The sequence below is a fragment of the Heptranchias perlo genome, chromosome 12 (genome assembly GCF_035084215.1).
Source record: "Heptranchias perlo isolate sHepPer1 chromosome 12, sHepPer1.hap1, whole genome shotgun sequence".
Classification (NCBI taxonomy): Eukaryota; Metazoa; Chordata; class Chondrichthyes; order Hexanchiformes; family Hexanchidae; genus Heptranchias; species Heptranchias perlo.
The window spans coordinates 982,514-999,525 of NC_090336.1; the positions used below are offsets into that span (position 1 = coordinate 982,514).

General features: G+C 54.9%; 1 protein-coding gene across 2 annotated transcripts in view; it reads right to left on the minus strand.

The window, feature by feature from the left end:
* LOC137327806 (carnitine O-palmitoyltransferase 1, liver isoform-like) overlaps positions 1-17,012 on the minus strand; it is a 273,112-nt gene that overhangs the window by 12,388 nt on the left and 243,712 nt on the right. The window contains exons 2-9 of one of the 2 annotated variants that reach the window (XM_067993625.1): positions 15,881-15,968; positions 10,997-11,084; positions 7,171-7,366; positions 5,678-5,866; positions 5,352-5,457; positions 3,548-3,664; positions 2,774-2,938; positions 1,897-2,031 (exon numbers count right to left, since the gene is read on the minus strand). In XM_067993625.1, the coding sequence (XP_067849726.1) occupies positions 1,897-2,031; positions 2,774-2,938; positions 3,548-3,664; positions 5,352-5,457; positions 5,678-5,866; positions 7,171-7,366; positions 10,997-11,084; positions 15,881-15,925 (1,041 nt within the window). In that variant the 5' untranslated portion in view covers positions 15,926-15,968. Of the gene's footprint in view, positions 1-1,896; positions 2,032-2,773; positions 2,939-3,547; positions 3,665-5,351; positions 5,458-5,677; positions 5,867-7,170; positions 7,367-10,355; positions 10,441-10,996; positions 11,085-15,880; positions 15,986-17,012 lie in introns of those variants that run through there. The other variant, XM_067993626.1, reaches the window with a different exon arrangement.

The following is a 17,012-nucleotide window of genomic DNA, read 5'->3' on the forward strand; positions in this document are numbered from 1 at the left end:
AACGGACAATCCCATCTGAAATTCATTTCTCCACTGCGCCCCGTTCAGTTTTGAGCACAGTTGTCACTTGCACACAAGGACACTAAACTCAATTCCGCAGTGTGTCTGACCACTCGGCTATCGAGAATCTACCTAGATATTAAACATCTTATGCAGACTTGCATTTCCGGTTGTCACACTTTTTTGTCACACACCTATGTCGATATTTAACACTGAGAAGAGGTGACGGTCGATGCCGGCGCCAGTCATGAGCATTTACAATTGAATTTCCCTGTGTTGATGAAACAAATTGCAAATCACTCAAAATGCCTTTTCAAAAAAATAAATAAATCTGCACCATTTTTCCTCACTAACAAATTTATAATGTCCAAAATTCAAAAAGTTACATATTTCACAATAACACGATTAAATTCACCCAGTGAATATCCTCACTGATGTTTTTACTTGAAGATTTTGGCCTCTCAAAAGCCTGGGCTTCGACGGGATATTTTCCTCTCAATGGTTTGAATCGTATCTGTGCATTCTGAGCACGTGCAGTTTGCAAAATCTGCCAGCATGCAACCTGTCCATCACCACAAGTGCCAAGGTGGAAGGCCATCTCGTTCTGTGAGGATGGGTCACGACTGTTTTTCTCAATTTATTAACATAGGTAAACATCAGCATGCGTCATCATTTCTTTTTTTACGGTTAGAAAAGAAAGCAAATTATTTATAGAGAATAGGTGGCTGTTTTATTGCTGTTGAAGTTCAATTAAAAAGTCTTTCCTTCTGGGGCTTTCAAACTATGAACTTTGGGCATTTTGTGAGCTAATTGTTCCTGTTTACAGCAATTTATCTTTATGAAGGCCAGTGTACATCAGCAAACTCCACATCAATGCACCAGTCTTTCTGTTTCTGTACTCATGGCGCACTCTCAAGTGTATATCAGGAAATTACACGTCCCAGCCCGCGATTTTCCACTAATTTTAAGCAGCACAAAATTGAAGGCAGGAACATAGAGACAGGGATCAATTGATGGTGGGCAAACTGGTGGTGGGGGATAGGGTATAACTGAGGGCTGCGAATGGGTGAGTGGGAGGAGGCCGACAGGCAGGAACGCGGTCAGGGTGCGGGGGCTAATAGTTCGAGAGGGGCCAATGACAGGATGGGTCCCAGGACAAAGCAGCCCGCTTGATTGGCACCCCATCCACCACCCTAAACATTCACTCCCTTCACCATCGGCGCACTGTGGCTGCAGTGTGTACCATCCACAGGATGCACTGCAGCAACTCGCCAAGGCTTCTTCGACAGCACCTCCCAAAACCGCGACCTCTACCACCTAGAAGGACAAGGGCAGCAGGCACATGGGAACAACACCACCTGCACGTTCCCCTCCAAGTCACACACCATCCCGACTTGGAAATATATCGCCATTCCTTCACCATCGCTGGGTCAAAATCCTGGAACTCCCTTCCTAACAGCACTGTGGGAGAACCTTCACCACATGGACTGCAGCGGTTCAAGAAGGCGGCTCACCACCACCTTCTCAAGGGCAATTAGGGATGGGCAATAAATGCCGGCCCCGCCAGCGACGCCCACATCCCATGAACGAATAAAAAAAACATTATCATGAGCCCTCTTCCTGATCATCTATGGTCCCCATCCAAACGCCAAATCCCAACATCCCCCAATACTGACCCGTCTGGCCCGACACACTCCAAACCCTCTTCCTCCATCCCACTGGACCCCAGGGCCCCTATCCTCAAACCTCACTTCCAGATCCGAAGAGGCCCTCTCAGCGCTCGCTGCATTCCCAGTGCTCCCTGACCCCAGAGAGGGCACGGCCTACAGGAAGATGGTTTCTACGGAGACCGCGTGAACAAAGTTCTAGTCCTGAAGGAAAACGAGAGATGTTTACCGTCTGAGTGGAATCCATCATGGACAGCACGAACTCGGTGGACTGACTGGTGCAGGAGCGGACGGTCTCTGTGCGACCCTCTCTGAATAGGCGGGTCATGGAGGCCTCGTATGTTAGACAGAATTTACCTTTGTCCTAATAAAAGAACACACCGGGATTAGGCTGCTGGAATAAAAGGCAGGCGGCGTTTGAAAGATGCCAGTCATCAAACTCACGAAGCTACTGAGAAGCTGTACAGTTTACAGCACACACCGAGACCATTTGGCTCATCGCAGCCAAGCCAGTGCTAGCTCTTCTACTGTAGCAATCTACTTTAATCCCATTCCCCCGAACGCTCTCATCTTCCTCTTCAAATACTGATCCAATTGCCTTTTAAGTGTCGATACAGTCTTGGCTTCAGTAGCTACATGTGGTGAAGCATTCCATGGTCGATCAGCCTCCAACCTCCCTCTTCATGCTTCGAATGACAATTCTGAGTCTGTGCCCCTTATCCCCAACCACTGATAACAATCTTTCCCTCTTCACCCTCCTGATACCTTTCTTACTTTTAAAACAATCTCTAGTGGGTGCCAATCTTGCGGTGAAGAAAACCCCAATCTTACCAGCTTCCCTTCAATCTGTAACCTCGGAAATTGTTCCAGTGGATCTTTACATGACTGGGTGCCCAGAACTGCACGCAAAGCCCGAACTGTGCTTGCTTTTACACCCAAGGCCCCTCTGTTTAAAGCTCATAATCCCTTTTAACATTTTCTCGGGCCAATTCTCCCTCCTTTTCACAATCTAACTAGCTGCAGCCAGACATCTCTCTGCTCAGGGGGTACTTCCGATCGGGGCTCTGGTCAGTTACGGAGGGAGTGTTGGTGAAGGGAGACTGTACCCAGTAATGTGCCAACTGTAGCGCCATCTGAACAAAGGCATCGGGGCTGGTCCTGCACCTCTTGATCAGGCCCTTCCCAAAGTTGTCAAACGGGAAGGAGTGAAAGTCGACATCATCCGCAAGTTGCTGGGCGACACTCAGAGACTGCCTGATGACTTCTTGACACTAGAGAGGGCACAGGAAAACAAGAGGAGAGGCCAGTCAGCAAGAACCTAGTAGAACTGGGGACCCTGTGCTGAGAGAGGGAGGAGGGAGATCACCCACACCAACCAACACCGCACGTCGGGGCCCGTGTATCTCACTGCTGATTTAGGAACAACTTGTCCATTCGAAAAGCAACATTCTATATCCTTGCAGCTGGCGCAATGCAACGGGCTGCAAACCAACTCAGGGAACACAGAGTTCTGGGTGGTGGAACAATTTAGAAGCTCAGCTTCTATATTCAGCTTGACGCGCGCGGTCAGCCCGAGTGACGAGATGCTTTCCGAGGGCGCGACCAGAATCAATCGTCAGGAGAAGAACACGAGGGAGAGCGTGCTCAACGAATTTCCAGGCCTACGCTAACCCCGGAGACGCCTGGGCAGTCTGCGGCCAGTGCCGCACCATGGTAAGTGCTCAGCCTCAGCCAGAAACATAGCCAGTGCCAGGCCAACAGGCTGCGTTGGCACAGCAGGGCGGTTACCCGATGTGGCTGGTGTCAGTCAGTCAGTCAGTCAGTCAGGGGCACTGCTTCAACCTTCACCCCAGTCACTTGACAATCAACAGGAAACTCACCGGCTCTCCGATCTCCCACTGCAGGCGCTGGGGCGGAGGGATCCTGGGGTTGGGCTCTCCTTTACAGTGCCCCTCCTCCGTGTATCCGAGCTGGAACTGGTCGGTGGCCAAGACGTACTACGGGAAGACACGTGAAGACGTTAACAGCGCCCGTGCCCTGCGTGAGGCCCTCGCCCTCCTCCCGAGCCTCGAACCCGTGTGAGAAGGCTGGAAGGCGGATTGCCGACAGGAGAAAGAAACGCACGCTGAAACAAATCTGGCGGCTGCCCGTCCTCAATTCCAGCTGGAGAGAAGCAACGCGCGAAGGAGATCCGGCTAAGGCCGCTCGGGGGGGGGCAGGCAGGCGGGCGGGCCAGAAGCCAGCAGCCGAGCAGACCCACCATCTGGCTTCCCGTCACTATTCACGGAAGCAGGCAGCTCCGAGATTTACAGAATTCACAATAAACGAGCTTCGCACAAATAAAACCGACAATGCAATAACTTTGGGCCGTTTATGGTCACGCATCGAAGGCATGTTAGGTCCTCTCTGCTTTCCACCTTCTGCAGTGAGTCAGCTTCGGTTCAGCCTTCACTCAGTAGCAGCATTTCTGGCCTCGGAGTCAGAAGGCGCTATTCTGGGATAGCCCAGCGAACCTGTGCTATCTAGTGGCAGTTGGTGAGTACCGCAGACACACAGCTCTGCAGACGCTGCACAGGTTCAAAGCACAGGAGGCCACCATTCGACCCATTGTGTCTGTGCTGGCTCTTTTCCAAAGTAATCTAAAGCTAATCCCTACGGCCTGCTATCTCCCCGTGTGTCTTCCTCTGATTCAACTGTTTGGCCCACTTTTTCCTATCAAGGTACATTGGTCTCCGTTTCAACCACTCCCTGTGGCAAAAGCATTTCATTCTCCAGTAACTCATTGAGCAAAGTCACATCTCCCAACCTCTCCTCACTTTCTTCGTGACTGTTTTGAATTGATGACTCCTCACCAGTGACCATCAAACCCTTTCACAGATTTAATAAACCTTGATTAAACCCCCTCTCAGCCTACTCTGCTCCAGTGGAAATAGTCCCAGTGTTGCGAGTCCATTCTCATAACTAGGTTCCCATCCCTGGAATCATCCTGGTGAATCTATGCTGTGTGCTCACTGAGTTTAATGTCACCCAAATCTGTACAAGGTACGCTAACCAATGCTTTCTACAAATTTATCATTGTACTCGTGCCCTTATTTATAAAACCCAAAAATGTCCCCACTTTGACCACGTGCGAGACCTTTATTCCAGTCTATCTTGAGATAGTTAAGATAACCCAGAATTACTGCATTGTTATTCTTACATATCTTTGTGGACTGTCTGCAGATCGTAACTCCTCATATCCCACCCTCCACATTGCAGACTCCAAGAGCAGATGGAATATCCATCACATTGTAGACTTCAGGCATCAAATTTGGGGGGGTTCGCACAAAGCATTTCAAAATAAGTGTGTTAACTGGAGGTGCATTTCACAACAATCCTCTTGTACAGACTCGGAGGGGGGGGGGGGGACCTGCCACACACTCTAGAACGGCCATCTCTGGACTGCTGAAGAGCCAACTGCCCAGTCAGTAAGTGGCTGACTCCTCGCCCCTACCTGCCTGCACAGCGCCATGGTGCAGCGGAGATTAGCGACTGAGCAATTGGGGGCCAGGGGACACACCCGTATCATGCTACACTGGGAGGGGGTGGGTGTTGGGTGACTCACTACCACAGTTCATATTGAAGTAACGTCTTTTGCTGTTTTAAACTCAGTCTACGCCAGAACAAAAGCAATGGTGACCCTACCTCCCACAAATGGCCGATGATGGGCGCGTCTGCCCATGAGTGCTCAGCATTTAGACCAACTTTACCATTCTTGAAAATTATAAAACTTAAAGACTTGTCGAACCACCTGTAAAAAGAGAAAGGATTTCTGAAACATCGTACAGAGTCCATCCACCTGCACCCACCCTCCCACACCTGCCCAACCCACCACCCCGACCCTCCCCACCCCCCCAGTACTCCATCCACCCCCCCCACCCCCACCACCACCAACCCCCCAAACCACCCACCCTCCCCAATCTGCCCACCCACCAGGTCCACCTGCCCCCCCACCCTGTCCAGTCACACACCTGTCGTAGCACTTGCCATGAAGCAAAGATTTAGCGTAGTTATCCAGCGAAGCCACTGGGTCTTCCTTCCTGAATCCCTGCTCGGTATCGTCCAAGGTCACAAAGAATGCCGCCTTCTCGATTGCCTCCAGGGACAGCTTGTTCCTTCCTTGGGTGAAGAAGGAACTACGAGCTTTGGCCCAGGGCACTCTAGAGCAACAGGATGGAAAAGACACAGCAAACGGTTGACAGGGACGGATACTGACGCGCGAGGAGAGTGAGGGTGTCCTTGATGTCTTGAGTAATCTTAACTGCATTCTGGAAACTAACTGCACTAAACAGCACAGGGTACAATAAGCTAATCTTACAGTACACACCACGGCCACTGTAAACAAGTTATCAACATACTACATCGCAATAAAAGGGATGTAAACCGCCCTATATAACGCCAGGTGCCCTTCCTGCTTAACGGCCAAATGCATCTGATTAACTGGCTTCTCGCCCACAGGATCCAGTTCATCACTGATCACGAGCACCACTAACAACAGGGCCCCTGATTACACCAGAGCAAGGTGTGGCAGGCAGGACACGGTACAGACAAGGCGCAGTCCCATCGGCAGAGGCCCTGGGAGTGGGAATCAGCCGAGGTGCGGGAATGTGTGGCACAGGCGTGGGAAAAAATACATGATTATGACAGAAGCTCCTTCTGGTAACAAAGAAAGAAGCTGCATTTATACAGCACCTTTCCTGACCCCAGAGTGCTTCACGGCCAAGTGTAGTCACTGTTATAGTGTAACCAGGTCAACGTCACCAAGCACTCCTGTTGGACATTAGCTTGGCTCAGTGGCAGCAATGCCACCTGAGAATCAGAGGGTTGTGGGTTCGAGTCCCTGTCCAGCAGTCAGAACAACCCAGAGGCTGAGGGTTCAGATCGCACCGTGGGAAGTGCTGAAATTCAATAAACCTGGTCATTTGGGTGCTGGCACTTGAATGACCGTGAAATCTGCTGGATTGTTATAAAACCCACTAGGGCCGCTAATCCCCTTCATGGAGGGGAGCTGCCATCCCTACCCAGTCTGGCCAACAGCTGACCATAAATCAAGAATAAAGAAAAAGGACTTGATCTAGGCTGATACTTCAAAGGAACACGAGGAGGCCATTCAACCCCTCCAGCCTGTTCTGCCACTCAATTCGATCATGGCTGATCTGTGCCTCCATTTCCCCGTCTTTGATCCATATCCCTGGATACCTTTAACTAATAAAAATCTATCCATCTCTGTCTTGAGGATTTCAATGGACCCAGAATCCATAGCCTTTTGGGGAGGGGGGGGCTCCACTACCCTCTGCGTGCAGTCCTGAAGGAGTGCTGCATCGTCAGAGGTTCTGTCCTTCGAGTGAGGTGTTAAACAGAGGCCCCAGTTCTCCCGGCGTCTGGGCCAACATTCGTTCCTCAGCCCCTGGCGACGGTGGAATGGGAGGCACGGGTCAGTAATCCTGTGTTAGACAGGCCTCACCTGTCCCCGGCAGTGAGAGCTGCCAGCTTTTCCTCTCCGGCCTGGGGCAGCGATGGGTCGTCCAGGATCTTCTGTACCTGCAGCTGAATTTCACAGGGTTTGAGCAGCCTGCCGCTGTGGTAGAGCCAGACCTTGAAGTATCGGCCCCTGTGGTACACCGCGATGTGCTTGCTGTCCTTCAGGTGCTGTAGGGTGTCTGTGTGCGAGGAGGGACATGTCAGAGAGAGGTACACAAAAGGCTAACGAGAAACCTCGACAGGCATTTACCAATGGCGGGTGGTGGGGGGGGTGGTGGGGCGGGGGGAACATCTAGAAAATGACCACAAACTCTTGCTCCTGCGCTTGAACAGAGGGTTCAATTTTAAACAGACAAGACACGGACAGACACAGAGCTGCGGTTAGCAAAGCACTCAGGACCGACTCCCAGTCACCAGTGTCTCCGCAGAAGCCAGCTTTCTAAACGCCCAATGAACGGAGGAACTGGGGAGGGGAGGGCAAGCAAGGGGTGACATCCACACACAGGTGAAGACGTGCGCAGTGACCGGTGGAAGACTTGGGTGTAGTAATGTCTGCAGAGGGGATCGTCCCCTCAGTGTGCGTTGGGTAAGACGTTTGAAAAGGGTTCTTGTGCGACATTTCAACGACTTTAAAATGCATGTGGCCGAATGCATTCTTATGGCAAAATCTGATTGGAGGGTGTCCCTTCCCACAATCCGTCCACAAGAGACATGGCCCCTCCTCACCCCGGGCGGAGGACAGAGATTACACTGGGGTCCAATCTACAAACTACCCCTTAGACCGCCTCGTCCGGGGCCAAGTGAGAGGTCACAGGGCAACACCAGGTGAGAGGTCACAGGGCAACACCAACACAGACTGATCGGGTAGTCTGTGTCACTCAAACATGGCGCAAGCACCGGTGGGAGGCAAATCGAAACGGAAACATCACACTACGCCACCAAGAGCTGTTCAGATTATGGGCTGCACTTGGGAGCACTTAGAGGGAGTTTACTGCGTATCTAGTCTCACAGGGGTGCAGGCTAGTCTTACAGAGTGTGTCACACACACAAACACACACAAACACACACAAACACACGGTGCATGTCAGTGTCTCACACACAAACACAGGGTGCATGCCAGTGTCACTCACGTGTGCACATACACACACACCACATACACACAAAACACACGGTGCATGTCAGTGTCTCACACACAAACACAGGGTGCATGCCAGTGTCACTCACGTGTGCACATACACACACACACCACACACACACGGTGCATGTCAGTGTCACTCATGTGTGCACATACACACACACCACACACACACAAAACACACACGTGCTAGTGTCACACAGATATGTGCACAGGGCATGTGCCAGTGTCTCTCTCTCTCTCTCACACACACACACACACACACACACACACACGGCGTGTGCCAGTGTGTGTCTCACACACACACACACACACGCACACACACGAGAATCCCTACGTGGTCAGTTTTTGGTAAAATATTAAAATGCCTATGTGGCAAAGAAGCAGAATGCAAAATGGTTAGAAAGGGTTAATTAGTTAGTAACTGAGATTGGTACAGGTGGCCTGGCCCTCCTGCTGGGCCATATGTTTGCTTAGTCAGCAGGCCTGCATTGTCTTATCAATGTAGAGTCTTTGATGTGATTCAAGGACTGGTCTGAATGTCTCCATGTTTATGGCAGATCAATATAGGTAACGAGCTTAGCCAAAGTTGAAAGACATTCCAGGTTGGGAGATAAGGAACAGAAGGAACAGGGAAGAACATTCCAAGTTGGAAGGTGAGGAAGTATCCCCTTTGATGTCTAACAGCAACATGGTCAGCACGTGGATTATCTATGATTGGCCGGAAATAATGTAACTCCGCATGGCAACCTGTGCCCGGCTTATGATTGGTGTTGAATCTTGTGTTAATGATGTTCCAACCCCTATTGATTTGTATAAAGGTATGAGTTTTTGTCTTTGTCTCCTTATTCTGTTAGAATCGTTCGGATTCTCTCAGGAATCTGAATTGAAGCTACAGACTAAGATCTGCTATTAAAGTTGTGTTGAACTTTACGGTGTACTCGAATCAGTTCTTGCTGAACCAGACTGAGGGGAAAGAATCCGGTTCGTCACACACGTGCCAGTGTCTCTCACACACACACACACACACACACAGGGCGTGTGCCAGTGTCTCTCTCTCACACACACACACAGGGCGTGTGCCAGTGTCTCTCTCTCACACACACACACAGGGCGTGTGCCAGTGTCTCTCTCTCACACACACACACAGGGCGTGTGCCAGTGTCTCTCTCTCACACACACACACAGGGCGTGTGCCAGTGTCTCTCTCTCACACACACACACAGGGGCGTGTGCCAGTGTCTCTCTCTCACACACACACACAGGGGCGTGTGCCAGTGTCTCTCTCTCACACACACACACACACACACAGGGGCGTGTGCCAGTGTCTCTCACACACACACACACACACACGGCGTGTGCCAGTGTCACACACACACACACACACACACACACACACACACACACGGCGTGTGCCAGTGTCTCTCACACACACACACACACACACACACACACACGGCGTGTGCCAGTGTCTCTCACACACACACACACACACACACACACACACACGGCGTGTGCCAGTGTCTCTCACACACACACACACACACACACACACACACGGCGTGTGCCAGTGTCTCTCTCACACACACACACACACACACACACACACACACGGCGTGTGCCAGTGTCTCTCACACACACACACACACACACACACACACACACACGGCGTGTGCCAGTGTGTCTCTCTCTCTCACACACACACACACACACACACACACACACACACGGCGTGTGCCAGTGTCTCTCACACACACACAGGGCATGTGCCAGTGTCTCACACACATAGGGCATGTGCCAGTGTCTCTCTCTCTCACACACACACACACACACACACACACACATGCCTGTCCTACACTTGCGCACGGTAGTCTCACACACCAATTTGTTTCTGGGTAACCTGTCGAACCACAATTGCCCTTCCCCCCTGCCCCCCATCCTAACCTTCACATTTCTAACAGCAAAGCGAATGGCAGCGCAGAGGTTGAAGGGGGGTGAAAGAGCAGGAGAGATTGCTCAGGATGTAACTGTACCTGTGTCTACACCCGGAATACGACTGGAATTGAACATACGCTCGTACTGGGAGGAGCACATGGGGATTGAACTTTGACCCAAAAGCTGAAAAGTAAAAGAGTCAAAAAACACACAAAGTAAATTAAAAAAATTATAACTTAGTTGGGTGGGTGGAGAAGAGTGGGGGGGGGGGGGGGGTTGAAATGGAGGGAGCACACAAGCCACATAGAGTTCACATCATAGGAGGCTGGGGTGGGGGGGTGGGGTGGGGAGAACAGGAGGAGAGACATTATAAACAGAGACACACAGACAGGTAAAACAAAACAAGCAGCTCAGAAACAAGACAGCGATTTTCACAGGTCCCTTCGCAGGAACAGGATTTGAGGTGACAAGATGCACGGGGGACCACCCATTCGGATGCACCGATCCTCACACGGTCCGGGAGATTATCAAATTAAACAAAAGCACCGTCCTCACCCGGGCTCGTCTTCAGCCGCTGAAATCAGCTGAGAACGCCTTGCGAGGCGTGGGGAGGGGAGAGGGTGGGGGGGGGGGGGAAGGGGGTCTCCGAGGACACCGGGTTCCTCGCCCCCCCCCCCACTGCGGTTCATGGGTGTTTAGTGTTGATCCCCCGCCCACTCCCCCGCTGTGACCCTCTTACCTGAATGCTGGCCGGGGACGCGGCTCGTGTTAAACAGCCACTCAAACTGCGCGGAGCAGAGAGGAACTGCAGATCCCGTCAGGTGAATCTGTGTCACGCCAGCAGCGTCCCCCAATCACACGGGGAAGGACATTGGGGGGGAGGTTCCAATTTTGAGAAAGGGAGGGTGAGGAAAAGGAGAAAGAGTAAGAAACATAGAAAAAGGAGACAGCAAAAATCAGACAGGGTTAAAAAAATTATGAAATCGGGAAAGTTAAACACTTGCATTCACAGTTCACATTCTGCAGACTCAGTTTCTGCTCTTCACTCTGTATCGAACCTGTGCTGTACCTGCCCTGGGAGTGTTTGATGGGACAGTGTAGAGGGAGCTTTACTCTGTATCGAACCTGTGCTGTACCTGCCCTGGGAGTGTTTGATGGACAGTGTAGAGGGAGCTTTACTCTGTATCAAACCCGTGCTGTACCTGCCCCGGGAGTGTTTGATGGGACAGTGTAGAGGGAGCTTTACTCTGTATCTAACCCGTGCTGTACCTGCCCTGGGAGTGTTTGATGGGACAGTGTAGAGGGAGCTTTACTCTGTATCTAACCCGTGCTTTACCTGCCCTGGGAGTGTTTGATGGGACAGTGTAGAGGGAGCTTTACTCTGTATCTAACCCCGTGCTGTACCTGCCCTGGGAGTGTTTGATGGGACAGTGTAGAGGGAGCTTTAGACTGTATCTAACCTGAGCTAAACCTGCCCTGGGAGTGTTTGATAGTCAGCAACAGTAAGGGACTGGGGAAGAGGTTACTGAGTGACGGTGTGAAGGATCTGGATTAACATCAGTAGAGATACAGTATCGTGTCTGTCCCAGGCCCACAGCACCAGCTCCACCTCCAGCAACTCATCTGCAGTCCTGAGCTGCGTACACTCTTCAACACAGGGCATCTAACCAGAAACAATGTGCACAGGCTCACTGTAGATCATTGCAACCTTTTAATTAGCAATAAATCCACAGCTCTCAGTGTGGCAAACACTCACGGGGGTTGTGGGGGGGGGGGGGTGGTTAGAGAAAGGGAGGGGGGGGGGGGGGAAGAGAGAGAAAGGGGGGGGGAAAGAGAGAGAAAGGGGGGGGGGAAGAGAGAGAAAGGGGGGGGGGGAAGAGAGAGAAAGGGGGGGGAAGAGAGAGAAAGGGGGGGGGAGAGAGAAAGGGGGGGGGAGAGAGAAAGGGGGGGGGGGGAGAGAGAAAGGGGGGGGGGGGGAGAGAGAAAGGGGGGGGGGGAGAGAGGAAAGGGGGGGGGGGAGAGAGAAAGGGGGGGGAGGAGAGAGAAGGGGGGGGAGGAGAGAGAAAGGGGGGGGAGGAGAGAGAAAGGGGGGGGAGGAGAGAGAAAGGGGGGGGGGGGAGAGAGAAAGGGGGGGGGGGGAGAGAGAAAGGGGGGAGGAGAGAGAAAGGGGGGGGAGGAGAGAGAAAGGGGGGGGAGGAGAGAGAAAGGGGGGGAGGAGAGAGAAAGGGGGGGAGGAGAGAGAGAAAGGGGGGGGAGGAGAGAGAAAGGGGGGGGAGGAGAGAGAAAGGGGGGGGAGGAGAGAGAAAGGGGGGAGGAGAGAGAAAGGGGGGGGAGGAGAGAGAAAGGGGGAGGAGAGAGAAAGGGGGGAGGAGAGAGAAAGGGGGGGGGAGGGGGGGGGAGGAGAGAGAAAGGGGGGGAGGAGAGAGAAAGGGGGGAGGAGAGAGAAAGGGGGGAGGAGAGAGAAAGGGGGGGGAGGAGAGAGAAAGGGGGGGGAGGAGAGAGAAAGGGGGGGGGGGAGAGAGAAAGGGGGGGGAGGAGAGAGAAAGGGGGGGAGGAGAGAGAAAGGGGGGAGGAGAGAGAAAGGGGGGGGAGGAGAGAGAAAGGGGGGAGAGAGAGAAAGGGGGGGGAGGAGAGAGAAAGGGGGGAGGAGAGAGAAAGGGGGGGGGAGAGAGAAAGGGGGGGGGAGAGAGAAAGGGGGGGGAGAGAGAAAGGGGGGGAGAGTGAAAGGGGGGGGAGAGAGAAAGGGGGGGGAGAGAGAAAGGGGGGGAGAGAGAAAGGGGGGGGAGGAGAGAGAAAGGGGGGGGGAGGAGATAGAGAAAGGGGGGGGGAGGAGAGAGAAAGGGGGGGGGGAGAGAGAAAGGGGGGGAGGAGAGAGAAAGGGGGGGAGGAGAGAGAAAGGGGGGGGGGGAGAGAGAAAGGGGGGGGGGAGAGAGAGAAAGGGGGGGGGGGAGAGAGAAAGGGGGGGGGGGAGAGAGAAAGGGGGGGGGAGAGAGAAAGGGGGGGGGAGAGAGAAAGGGGGGGGGGAGAGAGAAAGGGGGGGGGAGAGAGAAAGGGGGGGAGAGAGAAAGGGGGGGAGAGAGAAAGGGGGGGGGGAGAGAGAAAGGGGGGGGAGAGAGAAAGGGGGGGGAGAGAGAAAGGGGGGGAGAGAGAAAGGGGGGTAGAGAAAAAGGGGGGGGAGAGAGAAAGGGGGGGGAGAGGAAAGGGGGGGGGGGAGAGAGAAAGGGGGGGGGGAGAGAGAAAGGGGGGGGGGGAGAGAGAAAGGGGGGGGAGAGAGAAAGGGGGGGGGAGAGAGAAGGGGGGGGGAGAGAGATAGGGGGGGGAGAGAGAGAAAGGGGGGGGGGAGAGAGATAGGGGGGGGGGGAGAGAGAAAGGGGGGGGAGAGAGAAAGGGGGGGGAAGAGAGAAAGGGGGGGGAAGAGAGAAAGGGGGGGGGGAGAGAGAAAGGGGGGGGGAGAGAGAAAGGGGGGGGAGAGAGAAAGGGGGGGGGGAGAGAGAAAGGGGGGGGGGGAGAGAGAGAAAGGGGGGGGGGAGAGAGAATGGGGGGGGGGAGAGAGAAAGGGGGGGGGGAGGGGGGAGAGAGAAAGGGGGGGGGGAGAGAGAAAGGGGGGGGGGGAGAGAGAAAGGGGGGGGAGAGAGAGAAAGGGGGGGGGGGAGAGAGAGAAAGGGGGGGGGAGAGAGAGAAAGGGGGGGGGGAGAGAGAGAAAGGGGGGGGGAGAGAGAGGAGAGAGAGAAAGGGGGGGGGGAGAGAGAAAGGGGGGGGGAGAGAGAGAAAGGGGGGGGGAGAGAGAAAGGGGGGGGGGAGAGAGAGAAAGGGGGGGGGAGAGAGAGAGAAAGGGGGGGGGAGAGAAAGGGGGGGGGGAGAGAGAAAGGGGGGGGAGAGAGAAAGGGGGGGAGAGAGAAAGGGGGGGAGAGAGAAAGGGGGGGGGGAGAGAAAGGGGGGGGTGAGAAAGGGGGGGGGGAGAGAGAAAGGGGGGGGAGAGAGAAAGGGGGGGGAGAGAGAAAGGGGGGGGAGGAGAGGGGGGGGAGAGAGAAAGGGGGGGGGTGTGAGAAAGGGGGGGGAGAGAGTAAGGGGGGGGAGAGAGAAGGGGGGGGGGAGAGAGAAAGGGGGGGGAGAGAGAAGGGGGGGGGGGGGGAGAGAGAAGGGGGGGGAGAGTGAAGGGGGGGGGTGAGGAGAAGGGGGGGGGAGAGAGAAGGGGGGGGGAGAGAGAAGGGGGGGGTGAGGATGGAGGGGGGGAGAGAGAGGGGGGGGAGAGAGAAAGGGGGGGGGGGGAGGAGAAGGGGGGGGGAGAGAGAAGGGGGGGGAGAGAGAAGGGGGGGGGGAGAGAGAAAGGGGGGGGGAGAGAGATGGGGGGGGGTGAGAGATGGGGGGGAGTGAGATGAGAGGGGGGGGGAGAGAGAAGGGGGGGGGAGAGAGAAGGCGGGGGGGAGAGAGAAGGGGGGGGGGAGAGAGAAAGGGGGGGGGGGAGAGAGAAGGGGGGGGGGAGAGAGAAGGGGGGGGGAGAGAGAAGGGGGGGGGAGAGAGAAGGGGGGGGAGGAGAGAAGGGGGGGGGAGAGAGAAGGGGAGGGAGAGAGAAAGGGGGGGGAGGAGAGAAAGGGGGAGAGAGAAAGGTTGGGGGGGGGGGGGAGAGAGAGAGAAAGGTTGGGGGGGGGGAGAGAGAAAGGTTGGGGGGGGGGGGGGGGAGAAGAGAAAAGTTGGGGGGGGGGGGGGAGAGAGAGAAAGGTTGGGGGGGGGGGGGGGAGAGAAAGGTTGGGGGGGGGGGGGGAGAGAGAAAGGTTGGGGGGGGGGGGAGAGAGAAAGGTTGGGGGGGGGGGGGGGAGAGAGAAAGGTTGGGGGGGGGGGGGAGAGAAAGGTTGGGGGGGGGGGGGGGAGAGAGAGAAGGTTGGGGGGGGGGGGGAGAGAGAAAGGTTGGGGGGGGGGAGGGGGAGAGAGAAAAAGTTGGGGGGGGGGGGGAGAGAGAAAGGTGGGGGGGGGGGGGAAGAGGAGAGAAAGTTGGGGGGGGGGGGGGAAGAGAGAGAAAAGTTGGGGAGGGGGGAGAGAGAGAAAGGTTGGGGGGGGGGGGGGAGAGATGAAAGGTTGGGGGGGGGGGGGAGAGAAGGTTGGGGGGGGGGGGGGAGAGAGAAAAGTTGGGGGGGGGGGGGAGCGAAAGGTTGGGGGCGGGGGAGAGAGAAAAGTTGGGGGGGGGAAGAGAGAAAAGTTGGGGGGGGGGGAAGAGAGAAAAAGTTGGGGGGGGGAAGAGAGAAAAGTTGGGGGGGGGGGAAGAGAGAAAAGTTGGGGGGGGGGGGGGGAGAGAGAAAAGTTGGGGGGGGGGGGGGGGAGAGAAAGGTTGGGGGGGGGGGGGGGGGGGGGAGAGAAAGGTTGGGGGCGGGGGAGTGAGAAAGTTGGGGGGGGGGGGAGAGAGAGAAAGGGTTGGGGGGGGGGGGGGGAGAGAGAGAAAGGTTGGGGGGGGGGGGGGAGAGAGTGAAGGTTGGGGGGGGGGGGGGGCTGAGAGAGAGAAAGTTGGGGGGGGGGGGGGGGGGAGAGAGAGAAAGGTTGGGAGGGGGGGGGGAGAGAGAAAGGTCTGGGTTGGGGGTGGCAGAGAGCGAAGGTTGGGGGGGGGGTGTTGAAGAGTCTGAGGATACCGTACGGGGCGGATCTCCTCGCGGTCCAGTTTGCGCCGGTACAGCAGCATGGCGTGGATCGTGTTCCCGGCTCGAGCCGCCTGCACCCGTGTCGGAATTAATGTACAGATAATCCTGGAAAGAACACATTGGATCAATTTTAAAAGGGTGTTGGGATGGCAGCGGGGAGGAGGGGGTCAATGGGCAGCGCGGGGAAACCCGAATAAAGAAAAACTTACCTTTCCACTCGCGATTGCGAGCTAATTGATTGATGCTCATTAATCCTGTTTCTGTGTTTCGAGGCCCAGCAGCCAGCCTGATTGACAGGCTGGGGAGTGGGGGGGGCGGGGAAACGGAGAAAGAGACAGACGTCATCGGGCGCTGGAACAGAGGTCAGGGGCTGACACAAAGGCCGGGGGGGGGGGGGGGGGGGGGGGAAGGACACAAAGGTCAGGGGTGGACACAAAGGCCGGAGGGGGGGACGGACACAAAGATCGGGGGCGGGGGGGACACACAAAGGTCAGAGGGGACACAAAGATGGGGGGACATTGGGACTTTGTTGGGGTGAGGGAGACATCGGATATCGGAGCAGGAGGGTGCAGGTGACATTGTTTGAAAGGCAGGTTTATTTATTTTTTACTTTGTGAAATGTTATTTTATTTAATTTATTTCCTTTCTTTTTGCCTGATCCGGCCCTTCAGGCCTGGTTTCACCAGGTGCGAATCGGAAGCCGTGGGAATGCCGCCCAGCTAAGTTGAAAATCGTTTGCAACTACCTGCCATGTAACAAATAAAGTACTTTAAGTATCTCAATGAGGTACATTTGCTTCTTTAAATATCGTCCCCCCCACCGTGGCTTTAATTGGCGGTGGGACGTCCAGGTCCCAGAACCCCGCGCACACAGATGCGTCTGTGAGAGACGCGGAAGTCAGTGGTTGGCGCCGGGTTCTTTACCCGCTCGGGATTTTACTGATTTTCACTGCCCCACCATCGCCCCCAACACACCCGGAGTTTCATTTGAAAATCGAGCCCACGGTGTTACCCAGTCAATAGAGACACAGTTACTGGGGCAGAACATGTGGAAACCTGACGTGTTTTCGGATGATGTCGCCGAGGGGCAGCATGTAGATGAGAAATAGGAGGGGGCCAAGGATAGATA